At 38.6% G+C, this 20122-nt stretch overlaps 1 protein-coding gene across 1 annotated transcript; it reads right to left on the reverse strand.

The window, feature by feature from the left end:
• Positions 1 to 384: 384 nt before the first annotated feature.
• On the reverse strand, positions 385 to 17951 carry pard6b (par-6 partitioning defective 6 homolog beta (C. elegans)). Its single transcript, XM_087781447.1, has 3 exons — positions 17648 to 17951; positions 14512 to 14734; positions 385 to 2443 (listed from the first exon to the last, which is right to left on the reverse strand). The coding sequence occupies exons 1-3, from the start codon at positions 17708 to 17710 to the stop codon at positions 1518 to 1520; spliced, it is 1212 nt and encodes a 403-aa protein (XP_087637573.1). The 5' UTR covers positions 17711 to 17951; the 3' UTR covers positions 385 to 1517.
• Positions 17952 to 20122: the final 2171 nt, after the last annotated feature.

Raw genomic sequence — 20122 nt, forward strand, 5'->3', positions numbered from 1 at the left:
TTAATAAAAACAAATGGGTCTACGTTTAAGTCAAATAAATACATTTTCCTTTTGAAAAATATTTTTTATTATTCCAGAACTATTTTTAAAAGCAGTTTAAGAGGCAGATCCATTAAAGGTAAAAATGTAGGACACTAACATAATTGTTTTGTAAATGACCAAATATAAGATGTTGGCAGAGAAGAGTACTAGAGCAAACAGCTTCTGATCCGACCTATACTTAACAACATTGATCACATAGTTATACAGTTCAACAGTGTGCATCTGTGCCGCAGATAAACCTTCAGCAAGTACTTCATAGCTTCAGGGTTTACTCTAAATACTCTTGATTAACAAAGTTACCCTTTTTTCTATCAGTTTAATTATAAAGAAGCAAACACTGTGCATTTTTGTACATATATGGTTCTATTTTATTCAGAATCTTCAATAATCTGCTATCCATTCATACACATCCAAATTTAAATTTTAAAACATCTTCATTAGGTGATAAAACTGTACATTTTTACGAAACAATTAGAAAATACTGACGTTATAAATGTGTACCATCAGGATTCATCTGGCGAGCACAATTCATCTTAAAAAAATAGACTCCTAAAACACGTAGCTCAGTTTGAGGTTCTCCGACATAAATCATTCACAGTATGAGGGAAAAAAACAGAATCACAAAGTGGAATCATTCACAAAGAGACGGGAGGTTTCGGCTAAAACAAGAGTAAATACTCATGATTAAAGAATAAATAACACGACGTGGCGGCGAGCGTCATCCCGTGTCCGGTGATGGTTTCAAATAAATTAACAAGATTTAATTCGTCGCCGCTTTTTCACAACGGCCCGATGATGTTCGCAGCTGCACTGGGGGCGCTTTCTCTTGAAAAAAACATCCGATGTGCAAGAGATTGAAACAAGTCAGCGTTTTCGTCACGAGACGCTGTCGCCACAATTATAGCTTCCATTAGCAGGAGAAGCAGAAATTAGAGCAGGGGGAAGATTCATTAGTGAGCTCCTGCTTTAGCCTACATTTCATCACTGCATTAATATTCAACTTCATTAGCGGAGCCTCTTTGTAAACTGTTATTTGGGGCATGTTAAGGCGTTTGTCTGGTTTCTTCTGCGGCTCGACCTGAAAACGATCGATTTGAGAAGAAGGTTCCAGTCTCAAAACTTCAGTCGAAACCTATAGAAACTGATTGTCTTCCGACCAAACCTCTGGAACTCTGGACGAAGATAAACACATATATATTAAAATCGAGATGAATTCTTTTGCACGACATTGCATCAGCGTTGACAAGAGACGGAGGAAGATTAAATCGATGAATCACTTAAAATTAGCTGCTAAAAGATTCTTCCGTAAAAGGTTTTTAAAAATTTGTTTCGCGTGCTAAAAAACCTTCTCAGCTTGTGTGACAAGAGTGCGAGTTTTCCAGTGATGCTTGACCTTGTGCAAGTGCTTCAAGTGTCCAGACGGGGTCGCTATAATGACACATGTAGTATAGGTGTAGTGATTGTGACCGGTGAGACTACAGGGTTATCACGGTGCCGTCCTCCTCCAGACTCCGTCGCTCCATGACGCCGTCGGGCGAGTCCAGAATGACCCTGGAGTTGCTTAGCGACCCGCTGCTGCCGCTAGCAACCAGGGTACCGTTGGTGTTGATGGACAGAGAGGACGAGGCGGCGGCGGCGGTTCGGAGGTTCAGGTGAGGCTCGTAGCGAGGCAGCGACGGCATGCTGTAGTTGGACGGCGTGCGGCTCAGCGACTCCTCGCCGCCGCCGCCTACCTCTATCACCAGATCCTCGTCTTCCTCGTCGCTGTCCAGCTCGCCGGCGGGAAAGTTCTGGATGATGTGCGACGGCACGGAGGCGGCGGCGCCGGCGGACGAGGAGTAGCCGTAGTAGCTGGCGCCGCTGTCCGAGGAGCGGCCCGAGCTGCCGGACGCCGCCCCCCCGCCGCCGCCGCCGCGGACGATATTGTTCCTTTGGTTGGCGGGCTTGACCGTGATGATGAGGTTGTGGCTGTTGGCGATCATCATGTCCGTCACCTGGTCCAGGGACTTGCCCGCCACCTCGATGCCGTTCACCTCCAGCACCTCGTCGTTCACGGCCAGCAGGCCCGTGCTCTCGGCCAGCCCGCCGGGCACCATGCGCGAGATGAAGATCCCGGGCACCTTCTCCAGGCCCTGCGGCGTCACCCGGACGCTGGAGCCGTCGCGGATGTAGAAGCCCAGCGGCTTCTCCTGCCCGTGCTTGTACAGGCGGACGCGCCGGTGCGTCTCCGGCAGGATGTCCACGTCGATGATGGACGACACGGGACGGAAGTCTTTCGGTAAGCTGATGATGACCTGCGGCTTCTTGCGGTTGACGTCCGGCCGCAGGAGGACGGCGGACAGGACGTTGTTCTTCTTCCTGGTCAGGGAGTCGGTGCCGAACGCCGTGTAGTCGGCTTCCTCTGCGAAACGTAGAGAAAAGAGAAGTTAAGAGGGAACGCGAGAGGAAAGAGGAAGAGAGATGATAATCTGGACTTCAGGTTAACGGTCTTTTGCGTCATCTCAGCTCAACCAACAGCGTCTCTGTAGGCAGTCATAGCCACCGACCTCCCGCAGGGGGCGTCAAAACACCAGAAGAGCAACCCGTCATCGTCTTTGACGCTCGATCTCACATGAACTATGTCCATTTATTTGTCGAATAGATGCATAAAAGATGCATCTAAGGAGTTCCTAGAACGAGTTTTTTTAATAATTCATTCTAGGAAAGGTAATTCAATTTCCTCAGGGTCCAACTTATACTGTAAGAAGGGTCAGAATATGGTGGAAAAACAAGTACAAAAAAAAGAGAATATTTATTATTATTTTATAAAAATAAGAAAGGGATATAAAATAACTTTTTTCTTAATATAATCTAAATATTAGCTCAAATTATTGTGAGTCAAGAAATAGGTCTGACCTCGAGCAAGATGTATATACAGTAGAGTTATTATCATAATACAAAAAATAAATAATATCACAAGTGACTGTTCGGATCAGTTCTAGCCTGAAGTCAGGAGGGTTCAAGACAGAGTCAAATGGGTCCAACTTTGGCCATGTCTGATCTAGTGTAAACAATTTTTCATCCGATTTCTTCCCTTGACTCCATTTAATCTCGTGTGTACCCCCCCCCCCCAGGGGCCGCCCGGCTGGGAACATGATCTAGGGGCCAAGACTGGTGATCCCTGGCTTTCTACCTGCTCACTGTGAACCTGGATCAAGACTTAGTCAGTCCCATGCTTGCGCTTCTCAGATCTTCATTAATAAACCATCACACGTAAACTTATTTCCAAGAGACCATGAAGTTTCTAAAAAAAAAGTAGGACTTCGCATTTGCAAGTGATATTATATGCATCACAATACTGCTGCAACACTACGATATATTGTGGACAAGGATGAATTTGTAGTATTGTCGAGTACTTTACTCTGGTGGGTTGAATTTACAGAACACGTGACTCTTGATGACTCTGCTTTCATTTGTTTTGAATACAAAATATGTCCAAACATCAGCTTTAAAAGCTGCTGGAGTCAAATGTATCCTCTCGTCCTCAGTCATTGCCAGGATCTCATAGGATTTGATTGTTCATTTAGCTGGTTAGGACTTATTAACTGCTTCCATATAGAAGCAGGAAGTTTAATTGAACACAGCGCAAATATTTGCATGTTTATTGTAATAAACAAAAAAATTGATTTTTTAAATTTTACATACATATTATATGAAAGATAAAATTGATACAATGATGAAAAAGAATTGTGGAAAAGAATATCGCCATATTAATATTTTCCAACAACCATATTAATAAGATAAATAATTCCAATCTTTTCCTCTTTCTTTTCATAGATTATTCCCATTAAATTGAGATTTAGTGCTTCAACTAAAAGCAAAGGTTAGTTGTTAACTTAAGAAGCAAAGTACAACTACGGACCAAACAAAGTTTAAAGACGAACATGGACATAAAGTAATTTCAAATTTTCTACAGACAGACTTAAAACAAATATATATCGCCAAGGCTGCTAAAACTAACTCAGTAATTTCCCCCCCTTTAGACTTCTTGAAACCCTTAACAATGTTCCTTCCTTTATCTGTGACACATGCAGTTAATTTGTTGTGGGTCAGGTATATTCCCAGAGAATGTCCTCAATCTCAGTAGCAACTTCATCAAATGTATGATGACCTTTGAACTGTTTCCAGGCTGTACAGGAATGAAACCTTTTTTCCTTCTTGCTACAATCCAATGGCAAATATATGTCTTGAAAGGCGCCGTCAAATAAAATGAATTATTATTAATATTATTATGTATGAAAAAACAACTTTATTTACAGCAAAAATTACCTGTAATTAATAAATCTTCTTTAAGTGATCATAGAAGCAAGTTTAAGAACAAAAGATTTATTTTTAACTGGAACCCTTAATACAAGACAGCAGGATTCTGACCCGCTCTAGTAGAAGAACTCACATTCCCCCGATCCTTCTTAAACTCTTCACTGGCTGCCAGTTTCTTTCAGGATCCATTTTAAAATTCTGGTTATTACTTTCAGATCCATTCATGGTCAGACTCCTCCTTACATCAGTGATCTGATCCAGCCTTACACCCCAGTTCGGGCTCTGAGGTCTGTGGATCAGAATCTACTGATGGTTCCTGAACACACTTCCTGGATCTACTGACTCCTTCAAGAAACATCTTAAGACATATTTATTTGTGCTTTTTCCTGGTTTTCTGGGACTCCTTTGTTTGTCTTATGTGTCTTGATCTTTTAAAGTATATATTTTAACTGTGTATTGTTTTTGTTTGTTAAAGCGCTTATATAACAACAAATAACTATTACTTACTTACTTACTACCTTCACAGGTATTGCTATACAATGAAAACAATGTTTTTGATCGATGGGCATCGATTCAAAAGGAAGTCGCAAATGTAACAATAGAAGGCAAGTACTGTCGATCAACGAGATCGGGATGTAGACTTTACCCAGGGATCGCCGTGTGAACATTAGACATCCCACAATAGTTAACCAGCAGAATTCCGACGGCTAAACATTAACAAGATCGGATTTCTGTCGCCAAACGGCTCGCTCTATTTCTGTAAAAACGTTGATCAAAAAGTCCTTTGAAACTTCAGTTTCTAAAATAGACGACATCGTTCTATAAATAAAAATCTCTCTCCGGCTCACGTCGTCTGCACATCGTGAGCCGATTCGAGGTTCCAAACTCTCGGGTCGAGACAGGTTGCGTCCCCCCACCACCACCACCACCACCACACCACTCCCCTCTCATCCTCTACAACGCAACAAAGGGTCAATTGTCCTGCGGAAGATTGACAGTCTCGCGTTTCAGTTCCCAGAGGGCACGGGTCCAGTGTGCACACTTGAGATCAGTGCTGGCCCTCAAAGGCCCAAAAGAAACAACACTTCCTCCATGTTTATGTTTACACACATAGCACTGAGACCACCTGCCTGTTAGCTACAATACCCTGCTATACAAAGGTGACTTTCAGAGGTTTTTTCTGTCGATACTAGATAAAATACCTAATCATTGACGGTGAAAAACTCTTTGAGCTGCACTTGGGATGTTGGGAAAAATGTTTAAAACTATACATTTGAAAAAGGAAATTAAATCCTGACAAAAACTTTCAGCGATAGTCGTTCTTTTATTTCACCGTTATTAGGACTTGTTGACACACATATACCGACCACTATCAACATACAGATGGAACATCTCCGGCTGTGAGAGATATAGTATAAGAGCAGCGGCAGAAACCAAACACCAGGGCATCATATACCGACATTACTGCTCATTAAAGCTCGGAGGAAGAGCTCTTAGTCGAATTGGCTTCAATGATCTCAAGCCACTTATCCATTAACAGGTGAAAGTTTCAACACCGGAAATTCCATTCGTACACCAAGTTAAAAGGAGGATGTTCCACATCTACTAGGGATGGACGCATCATTTTAATGATTCTTTTCATTGGATCACCGAAATGAACAAGTGTTTTTTAATAAATCATCTGCAAAATGGAATAAATTAACCTCAATTTAGACTGAAATACTTTTGTAAGTGACTTTGTAAGTGACTAGTGAATGATTCATGCTGCAAGGTTGCTTGTTATGTCTATATAATTATGCAAAAAAGGGAAAGATAATGTCATGTTTTTGAAATTCTTGAATAAAATGTTGGAAACTAATTTTTAAAAAAATTCAGTCTGCACTGAAGAAAGAAAATATTGTAAAATAATATTGGAGTGACTGAGTACCACAGGGGAGGATGAGATAATATTATAATTGTTGCGCTCGTTTTTGATAACTTATTTTGTAATCTATGCTTTCAAGTAGCTATTAAATTATGTAAAAAAGAAAGCGTAACATTATATATTTCTAATTGCTTGAATTAATTTCTTTCAAGAAAAATGTTAGAAAGAAAAGTATTATAACATTTGAGTGTGGGATGGGTTTATCATTACTGTGCACTTAAATAAACACTTTAAAAATAAATAAAATAATAATAATATTAGGGTTACAAAGTGGTACAAGGTGAGATGAGTTTATTATTATGGTTGCATTTGGCCTGTTTGTTCATTTTTGTTTTGTCTCTTGGTGGCATTTATACTGTAGAGTTACTTGTTCTATCTATTTAATTATGCAAAAAAGAAAATAAAAGATGTCATATTTTGAAATTGCTGAGACAAACCTCTCTTATAAAATATTTGAAACGAATATTCAATCCATTTAGTCTGCACTGAAAATATATATATATATATTTGGGTGACTGAGTAGTACAGGTTGAGTTTATTAATATTTTTACCGTTTAGTTTTTTATTTTGTCTTCTCATGACATCTATGCTGTAATATAGGTTGTATTTTATAAAGAATTATGTAAAATAATTTAAAAGCGTAAATAACATCTTGTTTTAAGATTTTAAACAGAAAATAGAAATGATAAAATAAGATTATTGGGGTCACTGAGTAGTACAGGGTGGTCGGGATGGATTTAGTATTATTGTTGCATTTGTATGTGTTTTAACTATTTATTTTTTTATATACAGTCTCCAAGTGGCATTTATGCTGTAAAGGCACTTGTTATGTCTGTATAATTATTAGATAACGTCATTTTTTCAAAGTGGTTGTATGTACTTCTGTCAAAAAAATATTTTAACTTCATTTATTTTTCTGTTAGCACTGATAAAAGAAAAATAATATTTAGTATAAGTATACTTATATATAAGTAGTACAGACTGGTGTAGGTTAATTATAATGGTGCATTAGTGCCTTTAAACTTTTTTTATTAATTTTATTATGTGAAATTGGTGCTGTAATATAGCTTGTTTTGTCTTTACAATAAAAAAAAAAGAAAAGATAACATTGTGTTTGTTTGAATGTACTTCTGCAAACAAAAGTACCTGAAGCAAATTCAAGATGATTTAAAAAGTGATCCATGGAATGTTTGACTAAATATTTAATCTCATGACGTCCTCTTACACAACCGCCATCTCTCACTTCCTTGTACCTACAGCCCCAAATGAGTCAGCGAAACCTGATACTGTGTGCAGATAACACAGCGCTCACGTTATACACCACCATCATTCCCAGATAACTGGAGGAAAACTACCGGTCGAGCAACTTCCCCTGAGAAATATGTCTATTACGTGAAGGCATTTTGAGTCAATGGGTTGTCGTGCGGATTTGCAGCAGTCGTCGTAGTGCAGCTAAATAAAAAGTCCACAACAGGTCATCCATAAGAGGAGGGGAAACTGTAGATAAGAGTGTGAAGGCTCTGGTGTTCTGGTAACAGTCAAGTTTGTTGATGACAAGCCTGAACATTCAGCACGGTCGGTGCCTCGCTGCTCCTGACACAGAACGATACAGGGGGAGGAGGGTGTGTTGAGGAGGGAATGTGTGTGTCAAGAGTGGTTGTAGCACTGGATACTACGGAGCAGATGGAAAGTACATCAAAGATAAAAACGAATGACAGCAGAGAGAAGACATAAGAGTAAGAAATGAGAGGAGAAAAGACTAAAAACAGATCCAAGCGGGCTGATTTTTTTTTGATAAGAGAAAGAAGAAAAGAAGGCTGTATAAAAAGCACAAGTGGCAACTAAAACTAACAAAATATATATTTATAAAACCGACTTCAAAAGTGAGTCGCAATACTGCGTTTTTTAAATTCATTTCCTTCAACGTCAGTTTCGCTCTTAGTGGACGTCTCTGTGTAATGGTTGACGTGGATATCTCTGTTCTTCATCTTCAACTTGAGTGTACTTTTGCAAATAGCACTACTTTGGAACTGGTTTCCACCTGTGCAGCAACTACTGAACCGTGTCTTTTAAAAAATGACAATTGTTTACAATTGACTGTGGGGGAGGAAAAAAAGAGGAAGTGAAAAGGTTGATCAGAGTAACAAATGACGCCATAAAAAACTCAAATAATGAATAAAGTACGAGTCGGAATTAACGGAATAAAGAGGGTTCTTTCAAATGAAAGCAGAAAACTCAATTCAATGTTCTCTATGGACTAGAATGCAAGCTTAGAAAATGAGTTTCACCACTTTGTCTCTTCATCATTCATCCCCACAAACCAATTATTCACTGACCAACGCTATAATACAGTCCAGACTCCCACTGCTGACCCCCCCTCTCTCCCACTCTCCCCTCCATCTCCTTTCGTCAGCCTCACTTCAAGTGCTGTAGCGTGCCAGTGTTTTCTTCTCGCTGCACATGTACTCTTAGCTCTTTGCTTCTCCATTTAGAACCCTCGCCGGCTGATCCAGAGCCGGTCCGGTCTGACCCACTGTCCCGTCTAATCGAGCCGGGCGGAGATGATCAGAGGCCCTCCGGACGCATTCCACCCTCCTTTCTCCGACTTCTTTCTTTTCTCTCGTTTTTTTTCCTCTCTTCCAATTTCCCCAGCTCGGGGCCTCCCACTGCATTCCTCCCTCACTAATACTATTCCTGCTATCCTCCGTGTCTCTCTCTCTCTCTCTCTCTCTCTCTCTCTCTCCTGCTGCATTCCTATCACTCTTTAGCGACTCCCTCTCCTCTCCCCTACGTCTCTAATGACATAGCTAAACAATGTCTCATCCGCCGACCCTCTCTTTTCATGCCCTCATCCTTCCATCACGGTCTCAGATGCTTTCCTCCCACAGGACCAGGAATCCACTTGCTACTTGCTAATTACAAAAAACCTTCAGCATCTCGCACAATAGTATCACAGTCGGCGAGAATTAAAGCGGTCGCCTTCTGCTTACATCGATATGCATCATCTGGTACTCAGTCGGGGAGCGATATTTGGGTCAATAGTTATGATTCCAAAGATCAATTTCCTCCGCACTTACCGAGGCTCTGATGCAGGTAAAAAAAAAAAGTCTGAGAATATAAAGTATCTAAAAAAAAAGTATCCAGGAATGATTGATCTGTGTGTGAGTCACCTCTGGTCATGAACTTTTACATTGTACACATACTTTACAGGGGATGACGCACACTCTGGTTACTCATTCCACATGGAAAAACCAAGCTTTCAGGTGAGGCTTTAGCAACCATTCAGGGTTAGATACCGTGTGCGACATCAAAGAGGCGTCCACGCCCAGAGAGGGAATGAAAAGATCGGGAAACACCTGACGGATGACAGGCCTGGAGAACTGTATGTACGAGTGTTAACTGGTGCGTGAAAAGTTCTGGATGACTGACGAAGACAAACTATTGCGGCTCCGGAAAAAATTCTCATATGCCATTGTTGCTTGTTTGCCAAGCTGGCCTTTTTCCCAGATCCCAGGCTTGACATTGGACACATACAAACACGTAAGGAAAACAAACATTGAAGAGTATACAAGTTACACTATCCAGTGATAGATCCATTGTTTAAACGTTACATCATTGTCATGGTGTATTAATATAAGAGGAAACATTTGAAAAAGTTGATATTTATTTAACAAATTTATTGAATAAATACTTCAATTTAGTCTTTGACTTAAATGTTAGGCATCGATCCGATCCAGCCTCTTCAAGTTGGATCAGGTATCAGGTGCATCTTTAGTAACGACAGCTAGGTTTTCGTCAATACCCGTGACAAACTGGTACATTAGAAATAGAGCTTAAACCTTGTCCAAAACTCAAATAAAATAGATTTCTCAAAGATTTTCCAATAATTGGATATTTAGACATAATGGAAACAACACCAAAAACCGAATTAAGGCTAAAGTTTATTAGTCATGGTCTGTGTCTCAAATCACATACTTCTCGCGGTTAGTATGCATCAGGATAGTGTACATACTAACTAGTACTCTAATTCAGGAAATGACGCGACAGCTTCTTCTTCTACTACTATTTAACGATGATTTCAACCAGCTGTAGGAACACTATCGACACCTGCTGGCAGCACGTTTTGTTTGTATCAAGAAATATGAGAAACTAAATATTTGCAAGATATGTATGCCGGTATCAGCACCGAAGACGTGTCATCCTCCTACTGCTGGCTGAAATGCACCTGTAAGTAAGTAAGTAAATATATATATATATATATATATATACTGTATATATATATACGCAACTTCCGTTTAGAATGTCAACGTCACTAAGATGGCGACCGTTTAGGGTAGAAAGTGTCCATCGATCTAAACTCAGATTTGTGGGTGTTTTAGTACGACAATTTAGTGTGCATGGTGCACTACATTTTGAATACTAAGAATTGAGATGCACTTATGCACTAAAAATACTAAGTTTAAGTACGCAAGTATGCGATTTGAGACACAGCTCTAGTCTGATGAAGCTTCATGAAGCAGTGTCATTATTTTCAGAGTCCACTAGATGGCAGTCTCTGCACCATTTTACTTTGTTTTGAACAACTGTTTTAATAAAACATCACATCCTTTAAAAACTGATGGCGCCACTTACTGACCTCTGAACAACATGACACTGTTTCATGAAACGTTTATGTCAGAACCAGTGCAATTATGAGTTATTCTCCCTTTTAAGATAAACTACAAAAATAATATTACTAATGAATTCAATTACCATATATCAGGAGTAAGTTTAAGTCTATTTAGAGCAGAAAGTAAGAGAAGTCCATGTCAACTATAAGAAAAGGATTATTTAATCTAACAAAAGTTTTCAAGAGGTGCTCGTGTATTTAAGTGCAAATGCTTACCGGACGATTCCCAGGATGCAAAGCATGCACCGTCGGCTTTAAAGCGACAGGAGCACTTGTAATCCAACTATCAATTGGCCGCTACTCAATGTTGCCGTGGCAACTGGTAAACAGGGGACGACTCGCTGCCACGTCCAGTTGCACATTGTTCATTGAGATTAGGTGGCGAGTGATTGGTGGGATTTGGCAGTGTCTGCAGTGACTGAAGCAGGTGATACAAATGAACCGCATGAGAAGAGTTCAACGAGTAGTTGTTTTTAAATTAATGTACAATGTCACCTGTTGTACAAAGACTTCCATCAAGATTAAAAATGATGTTGAAAGAAAATAATTTGCTTGTTCATTGTATGACACAGGAGGACAAACACAGAAATAATTATGATGTATTGAGCCTCAGAGAATAAAAACTAATAAGTTCTGTACTTGGTAAATATGTTTGTATTTGTTAAAATTAATTAATATTACCTGTGAATTCATCAGCATTAACACGGTTATCTGGAAATAAATATTTAGTCTTTACTTAGTGCATTTTGTTGATTATTTAATATATAATAAATAAAGGCTTTAACATTTTTTGTTACATTAGTCAGTGATATGTCATATTATTTATGAATTCGATGCAGGAAGAGCTGAATGTTTGCCCCCGTCACATGTCGAGAAAAACAAATAGTGTAACCTCTGCTTGCTGCAAGTGTGATAAAGAAGTAGGAAGTTGGTAATAAAACCTGACATTCAAACTAATGGGGAAATAGTTTTGTCTGTGTATTTCCTCATTTCTATTCCAGCATGCAATTGGATTTTGTTTTTGTGTGGTTTATGCCAACATTACAAACAATAAAACACTCACTGGAGAAATCCAACCGACCGAAACATCCCATGATGGTTCTAAGCTTTTACGAATCAAGTTTTGTTTGTTCATGGCAGATTATTGACTTGGAAAATGTGGCGCGAGTCAACATTCTGACACAGCGTGACCATCTTCAGCCAACGATTTTCAGGTACTACTTTTTTCAAATACACCTTCAGGATATTTTATTACTTATACTTTAGGTTCAAAATAAGTGTAAAACCATATTCGTCGTACGAAAAAAGATTGTACAAACATTTTTTTTTTAATTTAATTTAAGAGCTGATATCTATGTTTTCTTGATAATAACCCCCTAAGTTCTTACATCAATAATTTAATTAAATGTTTTCTTTTCCGTCTCCCGGTCACATGACACAAATTTGGTTCCTCCCGGCACTCCGGAGCCCAAATGAGCCATCATAGGTTACATTCATGATTCATTCTCACCCGCTAATTTATTCATGCCTTATGAATAATTTCCAATTCAGGTCCTTATTTTAAAAATCTACTTCCTCCCCGAAAAAATATTTAATAGGTGGCTCGCGAGGAGGATCAGAGCCTGGTGTTGCAACGTGAAAGAACTTTGACATGAACCTGGAAGCCAGCGATCAGCGTCGAGTGACGGGGTTGGTCCTCGGCCTCCCACGCCCCCCCCACCCAACAATCCACGGACCGTAAAACAATCACCGAAGATAACAACTTGTGCCAGCGGACGCGTAATAAACGCCTCGCGAGCTGACAATGCAGCCTCGTAAGCAGCTGGTGCGTCTGATTAGCTGTGGGGGGTGTAGTTGTATACGTGTGTGTGTGTGTGTGTGTGTCGGTGAAGTAAGCGCGTGATTTCCTTGTTGTTTAGGCTTCAGTGATGAGCGCGACCAGGACGTGTGCACGATGCTCTCGCGTCGCCCGTGGCTTGTGCGACTTGCTTCGGTTGTGGGGCTGCTGTCTGGAGCGTGTAATTGAAACACAGTCCCATGCAGAGCAACACAGTGACCCCACTAATCTCCTCCTGACAAAGTGGCTTAGCTTCTATAGGGTCATATGGCACAGGGACACGGCTTAGAAAGACGGCAGAGCACGCGGCCGAGCCTCCACCCGCACCCCCCCAGCAGACGGGTGGACCCCGCTGTCCCCCGCCGTCCCCCCAAACCGCCCGGCTTGATGAAGATGAACACACACTTTAAGAGTGATACACAAACCACACAAAACTGCCCAGTTGATGAAGCTGCACGTGTAATTCCAATACAAAATAATCAAAAGCAGGTCAAATGTTTGATCTACGTCATTGTTAAACCTTCTTTTTTTTTTACTGTGAAGTTGCTTTTATGATGATGTCATGTCTTCATCAACCTGCCTGTAAGTAAGTAATTTTTATTTGTATAGCGCTTTTCCAGACCAGGGTAACAAAGCGCTTAAACAATCAAAACAATATTCAATAAAGTATATACTTTAAAGAGAATCAGATCCGTCTGAAAGTTGAGTTTTTTTGGCGAGTGTACATGTCGGATGTTGTTAAACTTAATCAATATTTAAATTTATTCATATTTTCTCACAATCCCAAATGTTTGTTATGCTTTATTTTTTTTACCCAATACTGCATATTCGACAGAACTGTATCATTTTATTTTCGCTTTCAATCGTTTTTTTTTTTTAATCATAGTTTTCTTATGGTTTAGATTTTAATTAAGATGTGTGTAATAAAATATTTTTTTAAACGTACAATTTACATGGAAATATTCACGCCTTTTGTGTTTCAATTAAACTTCCTGCCACTAGATGGCATCGGCTTACGGCATAATGAATCCCTCGACATCCGGGCGATGACTGAGGACGAGAGGATACAGCCGACTCGAGCAGATTTAAAAGCTGATGTTTGGACATATTTTGGTTTCATAACCAATTTAAGCAGTTTTGACTTCATCAAGAGTCATGTGGTCTGTAAATTCTGCAACACCAGAGTCAAGTACTTGACAATACTACAAATATATCCTCGTTACTACAGTATCACAATATATCGTAACTGTATTGTGATACGTATGGTATCGACATCCCTTTCACACATGGGTCCGAGCTAACTGAGCTGAAGAGTCCTTAACCAAATTATCTGATTTAATAACTACAATTTATCCTTATACCCTGAAGACATATTCTAAATTACTACCCCTTAAACTATGCATATGAAACTATATTGAACGGGCCTCTTGTAGGCCACCTAAAAATGCCTTGACTGACCAAATTTGGCCCCTGGGCATGTCATATTCAGTACATCATATCTTGGTAAACACTCAAAAGACCATAAATGCAGATAGGAATGCATTTTTCTCTAAAAATAAATAAAAAAAAGAAACATGGATCTCATTCTTACAATATAATCTGAGAATCTCTTGATTCTCTAATTCAACAAGATCAACCAGAAGATGCAAAACCTTCAGTTTATCTGGGCTCAAACTTCTAAAAAAAAGTTACAAAGTGTGCTTCCAAACCTCATTAAGGAACTATTGTCAACATTCTTACCTTTTCTCTGCAGGAACAACCGGAGTAGGGGGCTGGCCGTGGAGATGGCCTTTTGGTAGTTATCATCGTTATTGATGGGCAGCAGGTCGCCGTGCACGTCGGCGTACCCCACCAGCAACTCCACGTTGGGGATACGATGCACGTGCTGCAGCAGGCCGTAGAACTCATCGAAGCGGCCCGGCTTCGAACGATCCAGTGAGAACCGTCGGAACTCTGCACCGAACTGGAGAAGACGTGAGTGTTAGCATACATGCAGTAATGTAGCATCACCTGGATACGTTTAAATAACTGCTTAGTTCGTCCTCATTTTAGTCTTAAGGATAGTGGCAAGTTTTCCTGTGGACTTAAAGGGATAGTTCCTTCTAATTCCCCCGAAAGGTTAAAGTTATTTTCAAAATACTCTGTCACATTTTAGATTTGCAGGCAAAAATGTTCATTTTAATGTAGCGACTGGAGCTGAATTGTCTTCGTCTTCGTCCAAAAAGACACTTAAAAAAAACGTTCAAATACCTCAGTACAGCTCAACTGTAACGTCCATCTTGTATCGAAGCCTCGACATGAGGAATTGTTCCGGAAAAAAAACTTAAATAAGTCTATATTTTAAGTTTGTTTGTAGAGGAAATTCCAGTCTCTCAGCTCCAGCTACATTCTTCGTTGAAACACATTGCAAGTGATTTACGCTGACAGCCGACTAAAAACAAGCTTACAATTAAAAAATAAGTGCAACTAATATTTTGGTTGAACTATACTTTACTACTTAAATCATTCGGACCACCTAGAATACTGTAATATGCTGATGATATGTTGCAAAGTTGTAGTAACCCTCTCCAAGACTGGGTAACATGAGTGATAAAAGTTGTGCAGTTAAAAGTTTGAGTCTCATGATTTCATTAGTTATTTTTCAATAAACTAATATTTTGTTATAGTCATACTCAGTTTCAGGTCTTGTTAGTATTAATAACTTAGTGTTTATTATTTGTAAAACTAGAAAAAAAGAAAAATGTTCTTATACTTGCGTGACAAGTCATAGTTTGTCTATAAGCATAACTTTATACATATGGCCTTTAGTTGTTTTTTTTGTTTAATTTTCAACAAACTTTTATCTCATGTCATTATTAGATCTAACAATCATCTGATCGCCTGATCCGTAAATTGTTTGAATTTGATTTTCCTCGTTGACAAGCGAAGTATACATGTTTACTTCTATTTGAAGGCATTCCCCAAACACAAGTTGCTTGTGTGTGTTTTCATGGGTTGAATATCAGGGGGTGCTTCAGAAGAATATTATGGGAGACAGATACATATGACAACAATGAGGTGCTCAAGTCTACAGTTAAAACAAATGTGATTTCGAAGCCTAAGAATTCAGATTGAATCTGAAAACCTTCACTCAAATTAAACTTTTTTTCAAGACTACAAACAAGATAGTATCAGATGATAACAGTGATGTTTTGGTCAAGTTTTCACACTACATACTGTGTATAAATGAGGTTTAAATCCTATAAGGTTTAGATGTATTGTTAGTATCGGGATTCGACACAATTTTTTGAATAATCATGTTAAAAGTGCCAGAAAAAGCCCACTTAAGAAGAATATTATGGGAGACAGATACATAAGACAACAATGAGGTGCTAAAGTCTACAGTTTAAAACAATGTGCTTTCGAAGTCTAAGAATTCAGATTGAATATGAAAATAACTCGAATTAAACTTGTTTTCAAGACTACAAACAGGATAGTATCAGATGATAACAGTAATGTTTTTGTCAAGTTTTAACACTACATACGGTGTATAAATGAGGTTTTAAATCCTATAAAGTTTAGATGTATTGTTAGTATCGGGATTCAACGCTATTTTTTTTGGATAATCATGTTAAAAAAGTGCCAGAAAAAGCCCACTTAAGAAGAATATTATGGGAGACAGATACATAAGACAACAATAAGGTGCTCAAGTCTACAGTTTAAAAAAAAAGTGATTTCGAAGCCTAGGAATTCAGATCTAATCTGAAAATCTTTAACTCCAATTAAACTTTTTTTTCAAGACTACAAACAAGATAGTATCAGATGATAACAGTGATGTTTTCATCAAGTTTTCACACTATATACGGTGTTTAAATGAGGTTTAAATCCTATAAAGTTTAGATGTATTGTAAGTATCGGGATTCAACGCTATTTTTTTTGGATAATCACGTTAAAAAAGTGCCGGAAAAAGCCCACTTAAGAAGAATATTATGAGAGACAGATACATAAGACAACAATGAGGTGCTCAAGTCTACAGTTAAAAATGTGCTTTCAAAGCTTAGGAATTCAGATTGAAACCTGAAAATCTTTAACTCGAATTAAACTTTTTTTCAAGACTACAAACATGAGGAATATCAGATGATAACAGCGATTTTATTCGTCAAGTTTTCACACTACATACTGTGTATAAATGAGGTTTAAATCCTGTAATGTTTAGATGTATTGTTAGTATCGGGATTCGACACAATTTTTTGAATAATCATGTTAAAAAAGTGCCAGAAAAAGCCCACTTAAGAAGAATATTATGGGAGACAGATACATAAGATAACAATGAGGTGCTCCAGTCTACAGTTAAAAATGTGCTTTCAAAGCCTAGGAATTCAGATTGAAAATCTTTGACTTTTTTTTCAAGACTACAAATAAGATAGTATCAGATGATAACAGTGATGTTTTCGTCAAGTTTTCACACTAGACACTGTATAAATGAGGTTTTAAATCCTGTAAAGTTTAGATGTATTGCTAGTATCGGGATTCGACGCTATTTCTTTTAATAATCACGTTAAAAAAGTGCCACAAAAAGCCCACTTAAGCCCTATATGTGGCGTCACAGCGGGGGCGTCATACACCTGTCCGTGCGTGCGCGCGCGCGCTCACCAACGACGACGACGCGCTTTACCATTTTCCACTGAAGCTCAACTTGAGGGAAAAACAACTTATGTAAACGTCCCACAGCGATACAGCATATTCCAGCTCCAGCTGACACACAGAGTCAATATTTGGTGAAAAAAAAAGTGGCGGCGGCGGGACAGGTGAGCCTCCACCTCAACTTTAGCTAAGGTTAGCTACACACACGACAACGACGCACGAAGAATTGAGAAGAAAAAAAGTTGGGGCACACCTTGCTCTTCACCTCCACGGCGCTCAGGGAACGCTCGCTCGGGACCCGGTGGTTCTTGTTCATGGTGGGCCAGCAGCGGGAGCAGCAGCGCCGCCGCCGCCGCCGCGCTCGCTCTCTCGCCCCCGACGGGAGCTTCTCGAGTCCCCGCTGGTGTCCGGAGGAAGGAGAAGTTCCGGCGGTACCGCTCCTCCGAAGCGAAGAGAGAAACAACCGCCGAAGCCGCGACGCGTATCCTTCAAACTTGTGTCCGTGAGTGGTGCGACTAGAGGTGGTGACTAGTGGTGGTCCTCAGGTCCTGCCGCTCCTGCCGCGGCTGTGCCTGGAGAGCGACGCTTCACAATAAGAGCCGCTTCAAAATAAGAGCGAGCTGAAGTTTACCCATAGTTCAAACTTTACTCGTTTTATTTACTGACTAATGGTTTTTAGAGTAATGTGTCTGTTTTTTGGATTTATAAACAAAAATATTTGTTCATTTTAATATAAAAGGAGCCCAGTTGACTTCATCCAAAAAGACACATTTTAAAAATTAAACAAGTATGTATTTTAAGATTCTTGCTTAAAATATATATATATAAATTACATTTTTTATTTTTGGAATAATCCCAAGGCCTTAACACAAGATGGACATTTCAGATGAGCAGTATTTCGATGTTTTTAAATGTTTATTTTTAGATTAATATGAAGACGAACACAACTGAGCTTTAGATTTACATTAAAATGAATGTACTTTTTTTCCCCCTATGACTCTAAAAATAGAACAAATTATTCTTAAAATAATCCTTACCCTTAGTTAAGATTAAGGAGAGTAGAAACTGAGTGATGTTTCGCTTTTCCAGACCAGGGTCACAAAGCGCTTAAACAATCAAGGAAAACTCAATAAAATATATGCTTAAAAGATCAAGATAACACCGAGAACAACACAGGGACACAAGCTCAGTTGAATTTGTTCAAAAAGACACATTTAAAAACCTCCAAATGCTGAACAATTAAACTTGAATATATTTTTAAGATTGTTGCTTTGGATGTTTTTTAAATGTTTATTTTTGGCTTAATATAAAGACGAACACAACTGAGCTTTAGATTTATATTCAAATGAATGTACTTTTTTTTTTACTATAACTCTAAAAATAGAACAAATTATTCTGAAAATAATCCTAACCCTTAGTTAAGATGAAGGAGAGTAGAAAGTGAGGGAAGTTAGATTTTATTGGGGGAACTATCATTTTAATACCACTTGATCCTGATTTAGCGTTTTTCATTTTAATACCACTTGATTAAATCCTGATGGGTTTTTGAACTTATATATATTATTTATAGTAATGCATCAATTAGTAGAAGCTCACAATAATCATTTAAACCTTGTCTGATCTGATTAAATTCATTTTATTTTGTTTAAAGTGTCGTATCGTAAACAACATTGTCTCAAGACACTTTAACAAAAGAAAAACAGATCTCAGCAACTCAACAATGAGTGACTCAAAGTTTGCAAAAACTTACTTTAAAGAAGGCAGAATACTTGAGCAGTACCAGACTCAGTGTTGGTAGGGAGGGGAGACAAGAGTGAGGGAGGAAACACTTAAATAAAAGAGGAGAGTGGAGTATAGTTTAACATTAATGTTCCTGTAAATGCTAAACTTGTTCTACTTGGTATTTACCTAAACAATTTTGCAAAAAAAGAGGAAACTTCTTGACTTTGACGTGCGGAAAACGGAAATACTGAAATGTATTGGCTTGAGAAACTTACTTATATATTGAAGGGCAAGGAGAAGAAATTCAAAAATGTTTGGAAACCATATATTGACAAGATCAAATAAAGGAATACACAAATAGAAGATAACTAGAGTTATTATTGTATGCGTTTTATTCTTCCATGTTTTGTTTTTGGGCTGTGTTTCCGTCTTTGTGAATTTGAATGTTTATTCACAGATGCAGTGCAGGTGTAGTGGATGTATAGCAGTTTTTGTTTAATGTCTGGTCATTATGTGGTTATTATTTTTGTTACTTTGTCTTGGCAATGCATCTACAGATTAGGTAATTGAAAAAGAAAACAACTAAATATACAGAGCATGATTTGCATTGGATTTGCATTTCCTTATTCAAACAAACATCGTTGGTTTTGTTGTAATTTAAACAGTAAAGTTGTGTAAATAGATTTAACAAACAAAAGAATCCAAGGAGCGCCTTTTTATATATTGCAATTGGGCGACATCTAGTGGTTAAATGAAATTGTTGGTAAAATCGATAAAGAAGAGTCTATTGTGCACATCATTTAAATCGTAAGGTAAAAGATAAAGGAAGACAAACTACCCCTTGAATCTCTTTCTCACTGTTATTTCAGAATTGTGTTATAGTGTTGATAGTATTTAAGATATAAGATGGCGTTTGGTTCTGCTTTTCTATTGCTTATTTTGTGTGTTATATATAGACATATATATATATAACAAGTAGCAAAATATCTAAAATATATTTTACATT

This window comes from Callionymus lyra, chromosome 19 (genome assembly GCF_982586985.1).
Source record: "Callionymus lyra chromosome 19, fCalLyr1.hap1.1, whole genome shotgun sequence".
Taxonomy (NCBI): Eukaryota; Metazoa; Chordata; class Actinopteri; order Syngnathiformes; family Callionymidae; genus Callionymus; species Callionymus lyra.

What these genes read in the sequence shown, in the direction of transcription:
- pard6b (XM_087781447.1), bottom strand. Translation starts at nt 17,710, where the DNA reads ATGAACAAGAACCACCGGGTCCCGAGCGAGCGTTCCCTGAGCGCCGTG. An exon ending in CCGTGGAGGTGAAGAGCAAG is followed by an intron (nt 14,735 to 17,647) that starts GTGTGCCCCAAC and finishes CGTCTTCTCCAG; the next exon opens with TTCGGTGCAGAGTTCCGACG. An exon ending in GTTGTTCCTGCAGAGAAAAG is followed by an intron (nt 2,444 to 14,511) that starts GTAAGAATGTTG and finishes TACGTTTCGCAG; the next exon opens with AGGAAGCCGACTACACGGCG.